The 17,900-nt window shown below is 33.0% G+C and overlaps 1 protein-coding gene across 1 annotated transcript; it reads left to right on the forward strand.

Moving 5' to 3' along the window:
• The first annotated feature begins 5,869 nt into the window (after positions 1–5,869).
• LOC120353050 lies at positions 5,870–13,569 on the forward strand. The gene is made up of 2 exons (XM_039435526.1): positions 5,870–6,675; positions 12,762–13,569. The coding sequence occupies exons 1-2, from the start codon at positions 6,022–6,024 to the stop codon at positions 13,530–13,532; spliced, it is 1,425 nt and encodes a 474-aa protein (XP_039291460.1). The 5' UTR covers positions 5,870–6,021; the 3' UTR covers positions 13,533–13,569.
• Positions 13,570–17,900: the final 4,331 nt, after the last annotated feature.

Below are 17,900 nucleotides of genomic sequence, written 5' to 3' on the forward strand. Positions count from 1 at the left end.
TTGGATAACACACTAATATCATGTTTTCAATGAGATACCATGACTGTTGATGAGATATTTCTAATTCAAAATTGAAATAAAGTTGAAATCTTAGAATGGAGACAACAGTTCTCAGAATAGTGAAATGCTGATTAATGTTTCATGAATATTTTTTTATGAAATGAATTGATGTATGGATGAATTTCTATAGAGGCAGCTAATAGTTCTTTTTCATATATGTTTGCATTGTGTAGTTGATTGTTATATTATCATTATAATCTCAAACTAAAAGAGCCCAAGCGAAAAAGGGGATTGAATTTTTAGTAATATGTACTTTATATGTGTTAGATTATTAAGCTGTCAGGATAGAGGTTTATTGCTGTGTAAGATTTCTTGTTTTCATTGATTGATTATAGTTTGTAATTTCTTGTCGTTGAAATAAACAATGAAAAGATTTTTATTCCAAGAGAACATAATAAAAGTTTATATATATGATTCAAAAAAATGTTGATTCAGCATTAGAAATATAGTATGCTTCAAAAATAGAGATATGTAACTTAGTATATTGAATGAAAGATAGCATTCTTTATTGGTGATTCAAAATTACTTTTTCATTTATTGATTATGAGTTAAGACTCTATTTGTCCATTATATTATACTATTATCCTTAATGAGTAAGATTTGTTATGTTACCGGTATCTCAGTTCTTAGCAGTGGAATTGACTCTTTTTATTAATTTCTCCAGTAATGATTGTATCCCTCTGAACAATTAGTTGATTTATTTTCATGTGTTTGAGCGCAAGTAGTTGAAATATTCTTTGATAACAAATTTACTAATCTCTCACATATTTTTTCATCCGTTTCTTGAATGACTAGAAAATTACATACTACAAATTAAAATTTGAGTGAATCATTTTTTACATGAAAGTCTGTAAGCTATTAAAAATTGTAATTAAAATTGAAAATGTTTGATAAGTTTTCAAATCATTTATGATTTGAATTTAAATTGTAATTAAATTTTTTGTTCGGATGGAGGGGACAAATTTGTAATGTTACACATTTCAAAATAGGCGCTCAAAATAGAGTATGATTCAAAATAGGCGCTCATACCCATTATTGATAATAAAATATAAATGAATAAATTATAATTAAATGAATCTGTTTCAAATTTAGAAATAATGTTTCTGTTTAAATTAGAAATAATACATTATTATTATATAATTTTCTATGAACCTAAGAGGAACAGACATTGAATTTTGAGGTTATGGCAAAAAAAAATATGTTTGATTTTGAGTTTGAGATGTACATGTTGTGGACTTTTGCTTTGAGAATAAATCTGTTTCAAACGAAGATAACCCAGGTAGCACAGAAACGTTGAAATAATGTTACAAACACGTAATACCTTAACGTTGAAAAGATGTTGAAATTCAACGTTGAAAACACGAAAAAATGTCTGCCGTTTCCACATTATTTTCAACGTTGAATAATAGTTGAAAAAACATTGTAACAACCATCATTTTCAACTATAAATAGACGTTGAAAGCATGTCGTGACAACCATTATTTTCAACTATGAATAGACGTTGAAAGCACGTCGTGACAACCATTATTTTCAACTATAAATAGACGTTGAAAGCACGTCGTGACAACCATTATTTTCAACTATAAATAGACGTTGAATTAGCTATACTTTTGAACCGGTACCTTATCAATTACATGGTAATATTTCCAAAATCATTTAAAAAGAGATGAAAATACGAAATCATATTTCCATTTATTTACATATGATTCCATGTAACAGAAATATTACCGTGCAATGCGGTACATTGGTAAGGTGACATTAAAAACACACAATAAAAACCATATTACTTCATCTCTTTTCTGTATAGGGCTACTTTTTATAGAACTAGAAAGAAAAATAAAAATCTCAGTACCCTTTTTGAATTATTTAATCACTATTATTAATCATTATTTAAATGATTCAACAAGGGTACTGAGATTTTTATTTTTCTTTCTATTTCCATATTACTTAAATTTTGATCCACAAAAATTAGTATGATAAAAGTTTGTTTAAAAAACTGAGATGGTTACAACCAAATTACCATGGTAATTTGATATACTCTGCCAAGCTCAAAAACATTTTATGTCTGTAAGAAACATACCTAACTTAAAACTATTATTTCAAGAATTCAGCAGTTGTTTAAAAATCTTGAATTTTTAGTATGATAATTTCATCTGTGGTGAGTGAAAATAGCTCAATTCTTTCTAGCAAATAATATAGATCATCTAAATTTTCACTTGACATTTATACCAGGTTTGAACTATGCCAATTGGCAAAACAATAATAATTGTCTTCTTAAACCGTCAGCTGATGTTGTCAATTAGTTTTTATTTAGCCATGCCTAGATGATGGTTTTAGAATTGAAAGATTCAATTGATAATTAACACCAGCTGTACATTTAAGAAGACAATATTATTGTCTTGTCAATTGGCATCGTATAAACCCCCCTACATTTTAGTTTTCAGGTATGATGATTGTTTGTGATTTATGCAATAGCCTAACAAATATTTTATTACAGTGTTTCAATAGAAAGGAACTTTCAAAATAACTTTCCACTTTCATTTCATAATACTTTAATATTTTATTAAATATTTGTGTAAAATAAATATAAATATAAACATAAATATAAATGTGTTTAAATATTTTATTTTATACCTTGATATTTTAAATTACCGACAAAATTAGATTGTTTTTTATTCTCCACTGAAAATACTCTGACTGTCGCATATTTTAGCCAATCCTTGATAGCGTCTTCAATTTGGGTCTTAATGCCCACAGTCGACACACAAGATTGTTTGATAGAATCTGAAACATAAGGTAATATAAATTTTTATGAGAAATTCTATAAATATGAAGGCAGATGAAATTTTGCCACCACATAGGAGTTATTATTTGATACAGGTGTTGCATGGTTAAAAGGGACAAAAGGGATAAAGGGACAGGTACAAAAATTTTTCTCAAGTGCACATCTAATATTTTGTTATACACATTGATATTTTGAATCACAAGGCGAGGTGATGACTGTTTTTTAGATATTCGTTCAAACATTGAAATTGACTAAGAATAAAGTAAGAATATTGGGTTTCCAAATTTTGTAGCATAGACGAATTTTAACTTAATACTCCTCTTTCATTAGGCCTATAGAACTAAACAAATAAGGCTCTATATAAGAACAGTAAAAAATTTACTTTTTAGATTCATGAGTAAAATGTAATAGTTACTGTAGGTACATACTTAGTTTTATGAAAAAAAAAACAGTTGTATGCCGATATTTTAACCATTTTTTATTGGCCTACTAAATTTTGTAAACCTAGACCAAAAGTTAAAATCACAATGAAATTAATCAAAAATGAACTTGACATATGAGTTGTAAACATTCATAAATTTATTGGAAATTGGATTTTAAAATGAACAAGTTTAAGCTAAATTTCGTCACCATGGAATGACGATATTTGGAAAATGTTAATATTTATAAGGTGAACTCCGGGCACCCGTTTCCAATTCCTTGGATCACCGAGTTAATTACCGGTACTGAACTTGTTAAAAGCAATAATTTTGATGTTAGCCTACATAGACAATTTATTAGTGCCATAGCAACAGACTTCCATTGTTTGCAGGTTAAATTGGGTTATGTTTTAAAAATTTATATTTTTCATTATATTATTAAGTTTCATTCAATTTCTCAACACAAGCAGTCCTGTGACAAAAACAATACATAGATAGCATAATGAAAATATTTGTGTAGAAATCAAAGTAATTGTGATTTATTTGGAAGTTAAGTAGTAGGCTACATGTACAATACTTAAAACCAAGCTTATTGTATTATATTAATTTTTAATATATTAAATTAGAGCCCACTAATTTAACAAATATACCTAACCCTAACCTCGAATGTAAACAAGTGTAAATAACACACAATATTTGTTTTCAAGTTTAGACAATAAATCACCAAACAATCTCATTTTTTAAATAAAAATAATAAATTTAAAGAAACTTACCGAGTCAAAGTGGAATGGGTAGACACTTCTAAAAGAGTTCACAGCTTTCATCAACGTGATGAAAATAATTCTAACATGAAATGGCGTCGATCGGTCGTTGACGAAAGTTGCTAGATCCGTTTTTGCAAGGACTACATACTGTAGCGCTGTGAGTGGTGGAATTGGAAGCTCGTTTTCAACGTGTTTTTAATGAGAGATCAACCGTTGAAAACAACGTTGTATTTAAAACGTTGAAAAATTCAACCGCTAACGGTTATTCGACATCAACAACCAAATTTCAACGTTGGTAACACGTAGGTGTGCTACCTGGGAATATATGGTGAGTCTTCTTTTATGTATTTAGTGATGTGATGTGTATTGTGTCAGATGAAAGAGGACACAGTGCAAGATTTAAAAAATAAACTTGCTACTGTTGAAGATTCTAAAATGTTTTGGGAGATAGTATGCAAACTGAAAGGAATTCATTCAAAAAAAATCCTAATATTAGTGCAGATGAATGGATATCGGTATATCATTTTAAACAGTTATACACACCTGAAAGATCAAGTGGTCCAATAATGTATGCTGAACCACTCATCAATAGTGATGTGCTTGATAGGATAATTAGTTATGATGAGATAGATATATCCCTGAAAAGGCTTAAAAACAGAAAAGCGCCAGGAGAGGATAGGATCCCTCTTGAATTTTACAAAAAAAGCTCCATTAGAATTCAAGGAGTTGTTGTATGTATTTTTCAACAGAACTTATGATGAGTGTACGTCCCTGAGTCTTTTAATAAATCAATAATATTTCCCTTACATAAAAAAGGCGACACCAAGAATCCTAATAACTATAAAGCCATATCGTTCACAAATTCCGTTTATAAAGTATTTGTAGGAATACTATTGAAAAGATTGGAGGATTGGGTTAGAATGAGAAAAATTATCTCCGAGAATCAGGCGGGTTCTAGAGTAGGGTATTCTGCTGTAGATAACATTTTTGTCCTGCATAGCTTGATAAACTATTTCACTACTGTACAGCGTAAAAAATATACTGTTTTTTCATTGACTTCCAAGCTGCTTATGACTTTATAGATAGAGAAGCACTGTTCTATAGACTTCTTGAGATAGGAATCTCCAGTAAATTCGTAGGAATGATTAGAGCTTTATATAGTGTAATAGAACTACATAATTTTTATTATTTGTCATGAATTTTCACAATGAATAGATAAATTGTTGACGACGGTGAAAATTCATGACAAGTAAAATTATGGAAAAAATGAGAGGCTCTAGTCAGTCGGTTACGAGGACGGGACCTGGAGCTATCTACTGCAGATAATCGGGCCCGGCTCTACCCTTCTTTTCCGAGACACCATTTTCCTGGTTCAGTGAGTTCAGTGAGCTAATATTATCAATTTTATTATTATATATTATTCATCTTTTTTATTGAAGGCAAATCCTGTAATTATTCTATTGTTTGTTTAAAAAGTTTTCTCAACATTATTTTTATTTAAGTTTCCAGTTTCATTTTGAGTTACAATTTGATTAAATCGATTACTTAGTTCTCCAAATTATAACTGTTTTGTTTATTATTTTAAAATATAGTTCCTTCTCATGAGTTATAGAGTTAGATCAATTTAACCTCTCGCAAGCCAAGCGATTCCCCTATTATAAATTGTTACCATAATGTCTAGGGTTGTTCTCACAACCTTATAATACCATCACAATAGCATACATATTATAACCCAATATATTCCAAATTTAAATACTCCATTACATGGTGTTGGGCGTCGTTCTCATGAGAAAGAGTTTATTAATTGACAAGATTAGCCTTCAAATTATCTATTGACATCCCTCAATCTGTTAATATTGAATACTTGAGATTCGCTGTTGACTTGGCAAAAAAAGTTTGTATTTATGTGGACCACGATTCAGGAGCTAGAGATGCTCTAAGTCGATTACTTAAGTTAGGGTCCCTGTCTCAACGCGATCGTATTATCTTCCCTATGTTAGCCGATTACGAGCGAATAGTAGGCAAGCTAGGCAGAAATCAAGAACACATCTACGACACAGTAGCTCCCGATAACTTAGCAAATATCCTAATTCCAGAAAATAATATGGCAGGGAATGATAAAAGACCCTTTGCGAAACCCGAAAGCTATGGGGGTACAAAGAGTGAAGACTTCAACGAGTGGTTGAAAACCTTCAATAGGGCAGCAAAAATAAATAAGTGGGATGAGGATGATAAAATCTTGTATTTACCCCTCTACCTCAAGAAAACAGCATTGGCAATTTTCGACATATTTTCGGATAAAAATGAAAACGCGACATTTCTTGATGCAGTAGGCCACTTAAAAAGTAAACTTGTAGACCCTGTTCATGAAGAGACAACCAGACAAAAACTCGAAAACAGAAACAAATTACCAACAGAAACATACACAGAATACACAGCAGATATAATAAAACTTTGTCACATTCTTGAGCCTCAAATGTCAGAGAAAAGAATAGTAGGATATGTTTTGAGAGGCTTAGACGTAGGAGCATTGCAACATGTTGCTTTCATGGACAATGCATCAGTTGAAGATTTAGAGAAAAATCTCGCCAAATATGAAAGATCTCGCTTCCTTCTAGACAAAAAGTTAGGAATGCATAATGCTTCAATCGAACAGCCTGTCCAAAAAATAAATGTAGTAGATACTTTAGAGAAGAAATTGAACGATCTGAGTATTGTGGTGAAAAATTTGAGTAGAAATGTAGGTCAATCACAAAATCCCAATCCTAATAGACAGTTTGGAAATAGGAGCGGAAACTTTTCCCCACACGAAACAAATCAGAACAACTTCCAAAGACAACCTTATTCAAACAATAATAATTACAATGATCGCGACAGAAACACACAATCAACATCAGTCAATTACAGGACACCAATCAACCCTAATAGGACTAGATTCTGTACATACTGTAAGAGGAATAATCACTGGAAAGACGATTGTTTTTTCTTATCAAAAAACTCGAATACAGGATCCCGAGCCTAGACGAATCGGATATGAACTTGGGATCCGGATTTGAAAAACAAAGCGCTGAATTTCCATTTGATAATTATTCTCCAAATTCAATTGATAAAGAAGAAATCACATGTAATATAATATCTTCTGTATCAATGAAAGATGAACAATCCAAAGCGATAGAATTTGTCAGGCAGTTTTTTCTCAATGCCAATAATAATCAGTTATACTCAAATGAAAGTGAAATTAATTGCTCTAACGAAATAGAAAGTGAAACCAACTTCAAACAGCTATTGTCTTCCGAAATGCATGCTCAGCACGAACTTGGAATGAATGGATCATTGACTAAAGAGAGAAGAATTCAAGTCCCAGTACTTACTATTAATGGAAAATTCAAAGGAAAAGATGTATCAATTACCATTGACACCGGTACGAACGTAAACATAGTTCAAAAAAATCTTTTAAGTAGCGATGATCTAAAACATTTGAAAAATAGTAGTATTGCTTTATCGGTAGCTAATGGTTCATTAATGCCGATCACAGGAATGATCTCGAGTGAAATTCAAATACATGACAGGAAATTCGAAGTAAATTTAGTAATTTCTGAAGACTTACAGGCCGATATTATTGTTGGAAATTCCTTCTTCTCAAAATATAAAATGAAATTGGATTATGAGAATAACATCATTTCAATGAACGATAATGGTAAAATAGTCGAATTAGACATGGATAAAGAGTGGATTTGTACATTAAATAGATTACACAACGATTCTGAAACAAATATTACAAAAGAAGTCTGCATACCCAATCCCGTAAATTTCGTCAAATGTGCTCTTGAAACAATAATCCCCGCTCAAAAAGACGTGAATGTCAAAGTCAATCTAACACAAAAATTGCTCAAAGTATCCCATTTTACTCCAAATGAATCGTTATTACATAATAAAAAATTGCATGTGCTTTGGAATGAGGATGATTTTGAAACAAACATGAGTGAAATTAGAATTTTGAATCTAGGAAGGCAAGATATAAGATTGTTGCATGAAACTATTATTGGTGAAATTGAAGGAGAAGTTTGTAATTACGACGAATCTGTTTCATTAGTAGACTCTGTTCTATTCGATGGAGGGGGTTGTGAAATAGATATTAATAAAGATCTTACACCAGAGCAAAATTCCAAAGCGAAAAGACTCATCAATAAATACAAACATCTATTTTCAACAAACGAAATTGATTTCGAGGAAGCGAAATTACCCGAATACAAGTTCAAACTTACAGATTACACACCCATTGCTAAGTCACCGTACAGATTACCTATCGCTCAAAGAACAGAAATAGACAGACAAGTAGAGTTATTGATAAAAGCAGGAATAGTTTGTGAAACCCAGAGTCATTATGCTTCTCCCGCATTTTTAGTTACTAAAAAAGACGGTGGATTCAGATTGGTTGTAGACTATAAAATGTTGAACGAGAAAATATTACCGGATAGATATCCCCTTCCCCTTCTTCAAACAATTTTTGATTCTCTTGACAATTCGGATTACTTTTCCACCCTAGATATCAGACAAGCATTTTTCCAACAGCCATTACACGAAGATTGTCGAAAATATGTAGCATTTGCAACTCATAAAGGGCTGTACACGTTCAAAAGACTACCTTTTGGTCTTAGAACATCTCCAAATGCTTTCCAACGAGCAATCAACCAAGTATTCAATGATTATTTGTATAGAGGAGTTTTGATTTACTTGGACGATATCATTAGCTATGGAGAATCATTTGATAAGCAATATCAACAGCTCGAGAAAACCTTGAAAAGATTGCAAGACGTAGGACTAAAATTGAATACATCTAAATGTCACTTCTTCTACCGAAAAATTAAAGTACTTGGACACACTGTCTCAAAGGAAGGGATACAACCCGCTTCCGAAACCTTGGAAGCTATCGAAAAATACCCTATACCCAAAACTGTCAAAGATGTCAGAGCATTTCTTGGTCTTAGTGGATTTTACCGAAAATTCATTCAAAACTACGCTATAATTGCAAGACCCTTAACAAATCTGATATCTAAAAATAACGAGAATAAACCAATCACTTGGGAAGAAGATCAGCAGAACGCATTCTCGGAAATAAAAAGCAAACTTTTATCACAACCCGTACTTCATCATTTTAATAATGATAAGGAGGTAGTGGTACACACAGATGCTTCTCGAGTTGGAATAGGGGGCATTATCTCGCAGCCAGATGACAATGGAAAATTACATCCAGTAGCTTTTGTTTCCAGAAAACTGACAAAACATGAAGAAAATTGGGCAGTAGGAGAGATTGAACTTCTATCAATAGTGTATTGTGTAAATTATTTCAGACAATACTTAATTGGCCGATTATTTACAATCTACACAGATCATGCTAGTTTGCAATACTATAAAACTTGGAAAAACCCCAGTATTCGAGTCAGTAAGTTACTTATGAAATTAACGGAGTTCACGTTTGATTTGAAATATAAACCAGGAGCCCAAATGCACGTACCTGATGCCCTGAGTAGATATCCACTAGAGAAGGATATAACTGATCTCACAAAGGACGAAAACTACAATATATTCGAAATAGAAGAAATAGACATAAAGACTTTACAGAAAAATGATGAGAGTATAAGAAAAATATATGATGCAATACGAAACCCTAATCATAGTGATACAGCTACGATTAGAAAGGCGAGAAAATACACGATCGAAAAAGACATTGTCTATCTGAAGAAATTTGATGGGCATACCAATCAATTGAAACTTCTCGTACCCCGATCTCTTATCAATAAAATCCTTGAAACATTCCATGATGATTCCTTAACAGGTGGACATACCGGCATTTATAAAACCCATGAGAAAATATCATCGAAATATTATTGGGAAAATATGTATGAAAACATTGCGAATTATGTAAGATCATGTAAAAATTGCCAAGAGAGAAAAACCCCTACTACGAAGCCTCAAGGTTTCTTATCACCCATCAAGTGTGATAGTAAGCCTTTCTCAAGTATCATGATGGACTACATCGGTCCGTTAGAGAGCTCAATGGGCTATTCATACATTCTAACGATTGTTGACTTAACGACCCGATATATTTTAGCTGAACCTTGTAAACACGCCGACGCAAATAATACCACTAAATGCTTATGGAAATTAATATACCGATTTGGCGTTCCAAAAGAAATTCGATCCGATAGAGGTACACATTTTGTAAATAAAAAAGTCGATGACCTTATGGTTGAGCTTGGAATCAAACACATATTAGGATCATCAAGTCACCACCAAAGTCAAGGTCTGGCCGAAAGAGCCAACCGGACAATTCAAGAGATGCTAACAGCTTACGTAGCCGATAATAGGAAATTGTGGGTACAAATGCTGCCGAAAGTTTTATTCGCATACAATACTTCGAAACAATGCTCTTTGAAATATACACCTTTTTTCTCATTGCACGGTTTTGAAGCCACTACTCCTTTAGATTTGAAAATCTTTCCCGAAAATGACGACGTCACTTATCATTTAGACGCGAGATTAGCAAATCTTAAAGAAGTGCGAGAACAGATACCATCAATCTTATCAGATGCACAAGAAAAACAGAAATACTATTACGATAGGAATAGAACAGATTGCATTTTTGAACCAGGAGATTTAGTTATGGTCCACGATCCTGATGTAAGACAAGGACAGTCTAGGAAATTAGTCAAAAAATATTCAGGCCCATATGAAGTAGTAAAGAAAGTAACAGATGAAGTCTATGAGATATTTTTTCCGCTACGAGGTACTTATAAAAATGTAGCTTTTCATGTAGATAAATTGAAAAAATATTTCATACGAGATCCCATCAATTGAGTGTTTATTGTTCTATTGTCTAACTGTATTCTTTATTCCAGCACTTTTCTTTATGCTAGCAATTATACCTCGCTCATCCTAAATCTTTGCCTTTCATTAATTTAAAAGACAATTGATGAGAAGAAATCGAGATGAAACATTCATGTAATTTATTTATTTTCCAAATCATTGAAAAACAATATCATGCTTACAACTGAATTTTTAGAGAATTTTGTTTGCGAGATCAGTATTGACTTGTGAAGCGATCAAATCCATTTTCTCACGACTAGATATCGAGATGATTCTCAAATCACAATAGTATGCAGTTTTCAATCAATCAATTAATTAATTGGATTTCTACTTCGATGAAACAATGAAATATAATTGAGCTCTGATAGACAATTTTACTAGACATTCTAACGATGATTCATTATTAAAAGATGTGAATTGTTCTCACGTTTTTGTTTATGAATGAATGCTATTGAAAATCATCAAATACGATTTATGTTTGAATATTATTTTCTTGACTCGTATGTAATAAAATGTTTCTCTTTTTCAGAAACGGATGATTCTTGATATAATAATTCATTTATTTATAAGATTATTTATGTGAAAACATATTTTTTAATAACAGTATTATCTGTATTGATGTTAATGAAATAATCAATTCCAGTAGGTGATTACGATTGGAATATAAGAAATAGCTATTAATTTGACCATTTACATAATCTATTTGTAGGGTTTTTGGGGATTTTACTAGTAATTATTGTTTATAAAATTGATATCTTATACGAACTGTTCATCGATAGATTAATATAGAGTTCTAACTGATATAATATTTTTAAAATGAATACCATAATACTTTGTTCCTTAGCATTTGTAGAAATATGTTGTACGGTATTGTCTCAAGAAATTTCTCTTTTTCACGGAGCTCTATTTAAAGAAATTCACAATGTAGTATTTTACGAGTCCACAGTTCCAATAACATTCAGTATTCCTAGGTCAAATCCTTTATTTGTTATGAGGAACCTTCTGAGTACTCCTTTAAAAATTGACTCATGTCCTTTCCCTTCCCCATCGGAGTGTGCAGTATTTGATCAGATTCATCGAACGGAGCTGCAACTTCTACAACTACAAGACGGCATTTACATTGGCAGCGATGACGACAACACTCCAGCTGAGAGCGAAAATCGACTACCACGCCGCGAACGCTCTATCGATACGATCGGGGCGGTCCTAAACTGGTGTTGCGGAGTAGCTACCGACGAAGAATTGGGCGCATACGTGAAAACCGAAACCGACATCACTTCTCATCTCAGTAATCTTCAAGACTTCGTTCACGCTGAACATGTCGAATTGATAGACAACACACGCAAGATGAACGGCATGGCAGAGAACGTGAAGAAAGTATTGAACAACATGAAGCATGACCTTATTCTTTGGCAAGAATCATTCACCCAACAGAATAAGTTTCAGAAAGGGAATACTACAACCGATGTACTGAAAACACAACTGAGGACTACTATTTTCATGTATATGATGACTCTATCTAACAACTACAATGAAATCGACATGAGATGCTACAATCAACAACTTTCTCATCACGTCATTTCAAAAGAAGACCTAAACAATCGACTTCAAGAACTCGAAAAGAAAATAAACAAGAGAAACTTCACCATATCAACAAAAGACAACGATAAAATTCGAAACTTGAAACTAACATCCTGCAGAAAATCCGACAACGAACTATTGGTTACCCTCAAAATACCAATAAAGAAGAAAAATTCAACTATTTCATTATTCCACCTGCAATCTATCCCGCTTCATTGGAATGGTCATACCTGCCGTTTAACCTCCCAACATCACCTGATACTTAGAGAAGAAAATAAACTGCAAATCCTGTCAGATGACGAAGAAGACGATTGCCAGTTCAAGGAGAAAGGCCTCTGCTTGATTCCGAGGAAAAAGATGTCGAACTCCGCCACCCAAGCCACTTGTCTCCACCTTCTAACATCAGAAGCAGACGTATCGGAGCTACGAGAAGTCTGCAAATTTGATTGTAAAGCAACTGACAATCAAACCCTAATCACTCGCCTACGAGAAGACACCTTCCTATTCCACAACACCGGCAAAAAGACGACAATTCGCTGTAAAAACTCAACAACTGAGGTCCCAAGCAACAGTCCAGGAACCCTATCACTCCACATCCCTTGCAACTGCGAACTTCAAGACGACAACGGCGACGTACTGATAAGCACTCTTTATCCTTGCGACTCCCGTTCCCATCCTTCTCCAGCTATTAATAACTTAATTCCTCACATGTGGACAAATTTATCTAAATTGAGCATCCCAATTTTTAAACATGAGACTCTGCCTCAGTACTTAAACCTTTCGGAAATTTTAAATGAAAATTGGCACTTGAATTTTTCAAAATTTGAAGAGCACAACTCATTCTCAGAAGACATTTTCCATCATGTTGAAATGCCAAATAACTTTGATTTGTTAGGGGTGAACAATAAACTGATCATTTATATTATTATTGTCTGGCAAACACTGATAACTGTTATATTCTTGTATTTATGTCTTCAAAATTATATTAAGAAGAAAGCAAATCAACTGAGAGTCCCGAAACGTACTCCAATTGTGGACTACCCACAGGAACTTTAAGAATATATTGTGTTTTAGTAAAGTAGTATGTAATGAAATCATTAGAATAATGGGTTAGGATATAGGAAACTATGCAAATAATAATTACTTATTCACTATTATTGTATCCATTTACTCTTTTATGCTATCGATTCAAATATTTTCCCAGATTAGAAGATAAACTATTTCAATTATTATTATTATTCTTATTTTCAAGGTCCACAATATTATTTTGCTTACTCGAATACTATTCGGACTTGATGTTTAATTTTTGCATTATGATTCAATTTTATTACTTTCGTAGATTTTGTAGGTTTAATTTTATTCATCAATATAATTGAAATTTTTTCCATTCAATTCTTATTCAGATATGAATGTATTGAATTGTTGATTTGAAGTTGATTGATGTGTTAGGCTAAGTTTGATTTTTTATGAATTAGTTCACTATAATGTAATTTATATCACTTGCATTTAGCTTATGAATTGGCACTCACATAGATTTAAGGTATTCATTGAAAGTTATGTTACATATAAATATCCAATTAGAATAATATTGTGAATAATAATAATAATAATTTTAGCTTGCGGTAATTTTGACTTTAATTTTTGAAATATTATTGAAATGTGTAAAAATTAACTTAGAGAGATGCCGTTTTTTCGATAACTTCGGGTCGAAGTTTAGGGGGACCCGGGGATGTAATAGAACTACATAATTTTTATTATTTGTCATGAATTTTCACAATGAATAGATAAATTGTTGACGACGGTGAAAATTCATGACAAGTAAAATTATGGAAAAAATGAGAGGCTCTAGTCAGTCGGTTACGAGGACGGGACCTGGAGCTATCTACTGCAGATAATCGGGCCCGGCTCTACCCTTCTTTTCCGAGACACCATTTTCCTGGTTCAGTGAGTTCAGTGAGCTAATATTATCAATTTTATTATTATATATTATTCATCTTTTTTATTGAAGGCAAATCCTGTAATTATTCTATTGTTTGTTTAAAAAGTTTTCTCAACATTATTTTTATTTAAGTTTCCAGTTTCATTTTGAGTTACAATTTGATTAAATCGATTACTTAGTTCTCCAAATTATAACTGTTTTGTTTATTATTTTAAAATATAGTTCCTTTCTCATGAGTTATAGAGTTAGATCAATTTAACCTCTCGCAAGCCAAGCGATTCCCCTATTATAAATTGTTACCATAATGTCTAGGGTTGTTCTCACAACCTTATAATACCATCACAATAGCATACATATTATAACCCAATATATTCCAAATTTAAATACTCCATTACAATAGAAACGCGTCCTCCTCTGTATGGTGTGAAAACGGTTTAACAAGGAGTATTAGATTTGAGAGTGGATTAAAACAGGGCTGCCTACTCTCTCCAATTTTGTTCTCAATTTTCACGCATGATATTTGTGAATGTGTAGGTGGAGGATTGAGGGTGGGGAACTCTAAAATTAATTCCCTTCTTTATGCAGATGATTTAGTGATTTTTTCTGATAATATTAGGGAGTTACAAAGTATGATAAATAGGCTGCAACAGTACTGTTTTCGATGGAACTTAGTATTAAACAAAGATAAATCTAAGATTATGGTTTTTAGGAAAGGAGGTAGATTAAGTCGAAATGAAAAATGGTACCATGGTGAGGATCCCATTCAAATTTTAAATGAGTATAAATATCTAGGGGTTACGTTCACTCCCACTTTGTCCCTCAGCAAACATTTTTCAAGTAAGCTAACATCTGTAGTATGCGCAGATCGCCCGCTATGTACAGATGTACCATAGGCGAAAGCATGAGAGAGCACAGTGCAGCTAGTGAAGAGAGAGATAGTCTATGAGGAGATGGACCATCGCTTGACGTCACAGTGTCATACATCACACGCACAGTCGACTCCCTTCTCATCAATCTCTCTCATTCTAGACTGTTGCGCGCGCATTCTCACAAATGCAATCAGCATTCACGCACTCGCATTCCCACTTGAAACTTCCAGCTGATTTTTACTGAAAGAAAACCAGTTTGCGCTATGTACAGATGTACCATAGGCGAAAGCATGGGAGAGCACAGTGCAGTAAGTAAAGAGAGAGATAGCCTATGCAGAGAAGTAACATTGCTGACGTCACAGTCTCATACCTCACACACACAGTCGACTCCCTTCTCATCCTTCTCCCTCGTCCTAGACTCAAAATGCAATCTGCATTCATGCACTCGCATTTCACTTGAAACTTCCAGCTGATTTTTACTGAAATAAAACCAGTTGAAATGAGTACAAACTTGAAACTTGAAACTTCAAGTTTCAAGTGCATTTTCACTTGAAACTTCCAGCTGATTTTTACTGAAATAAAACCAGTTGAAATGAGTACAAACATCTTGTGATGTATCTGCACCCTCCCCTCTCAACAGCCACCGTTTCATAAAACTAATTTTTATTATTATTGTTCTCACTCACTCATTCCTCCCAGCTCTTTTTCTTTCAGCACACAAGTTAGAATAGAATAGAATAGAAATAATGTTTTAATCTTCAAATTTGCAACATACAATGAATGAGAAAACACACATTTATACGGCTTGATTAAACAATCGTCAGCCGGAAAGTCGGTAAAACCCAATAATACTATTATTACATAAATCAAAGCTATGCAGAAAGTTCTTTTAAATAGTGAAACAAAAACAGAAAAAACAACCTTAGAAACAAAATAAATCAATAATGTTGAATTCAATAAAGTGAATATTCCATAAATTAGTTTTAATAGTAACCACATTCTAAACAAAATCCATTAATTTTATAAAAAGAAAGCTATACTTTTTATATTATGATAATAACTGTCAGCAGTTGGGAAATCATAACATAGAATTAATATTCCCTTTCATTTCGTCTTCCTATGTTGTCCTCCTGAGAATATTCGAATAACCTATATTGTATTATATTATAACACGATACTTCTACCCAACTCAGATTCAATAAATAAGTTTCAATATATTATACTAAGTTACCAGTTAAACTCCTGTGTAAGTAATCGCCTATAACGCCAGGCATCGCGCCTACTACAGTAGGAGGCCAACCCTACCCAATCTCTTCCATTCATAAAAGAAACGAAATCATCCCTTGATAGCTCCCCAATTCCAAATCATTTTCTTCTCCATTCTCTTGCAAGATCGCCCTTGCAAAAGTTTTGAACAACTTACATTTGGCTGAAAAATCTACACTACTACTATTTAAAATACCTTTCCATGCCACATTCAATGCTAATTTTGCCTTGTCCAATTTATCACTCACTTGAGCTTCAAAATTCAAGGTTGGAGTTAGAACTACCCCAAGATATTTATACCTGTTGACACACTCTATCTGCTCATTTTTATATGTCCATTTCTCGCTCCTAGCCATTTTTCCCCTGTTCCTAAAAACCATTACTTGTGACTTATCTAAATTAACTCTTAAATTCGACCTTTCACAGTAACGCTCTAAATTGTTTATCATGTACTGGAGTCCCACTGGCGAGTCCGAAATCAAAGCTATGTCATCGGCATACAATAAAACCCTAATCCTCTTACCACCTCTTATAAATCCGCCCCCTAATTCATCATGTAAGTCATTCATAAATAGGGAAAAAAGCAACGGGCTCAACAAAAAACCTTGCCTCAAGCCTGACTTCGTTTCAAAACGTTGGGAGAGACCCCCATTGGCAGTACACCATACACTAGAAGTTGTGCCTTCATTCAATGCCCTCAAAATATTCAATGTCCTTGTTGAGAGACCTAAGAGACTAAGCTTATAAAATTGTGCATTCCTATCAATTGAGTCGAACGCGGCAGAGTAATCCACAAAAAAGCAATATAGTTTACCCTTTTTTTTAGCCAGCCGCAGACTAATGATGGATGTTAGGGCGAATATATTATCAATGGTCGAGTACCCCTTACGAAAGCCAGCCTGAAACTCGTTCAAGAGTTTATCTTCCTCCACTCAGCAGTTGAGTCTATTAAGAATTAACCCTGCAAATATTTTGAAAAATGTTGATAAAAAACTAATGCCTCTGAAATTAGCTACTACATGGCACTCACCCTTCTTGAAAAGGGGAAAAATTATTGACGACTTGAAGCTATGTGGGACTCTACCTGATGTAAATATAGAATTGTAGACATTCAGCAATTTGTTTAGAAAGTTATCAGGTGCATTTTTATGATACTCGAATGGGATCTGATCTTCACCAGGCGCTTTATTATTTTTTACTAATTTTAAAACTCTACTCAGCTCTTCCCTACTAAAATCTCTATCTAATCTGTTGTCAACTATGTAAGGTTCAGCATAGAAATGAGGTAAAGCTAACATTTCGGGATTCAAGAGGTGTTGGAAATAGTTTACCCGGTCTTGAGGAGCTATG

This window comes from Nilaparvata lugens, chromosome 9 (assembly GCF_014356525.2).
Source record: "Nilaparvata lugens isolate BPH chromosome 9, ASM1435652v1, whole genome shotgun sequence".
NCBI classification, from domain to species: Eukaryota; Metazoa; Arthropoda; class Insecta; order Hemiptera; family Delphacidae; genus Nilaparvata; species Nilaparvata lugens.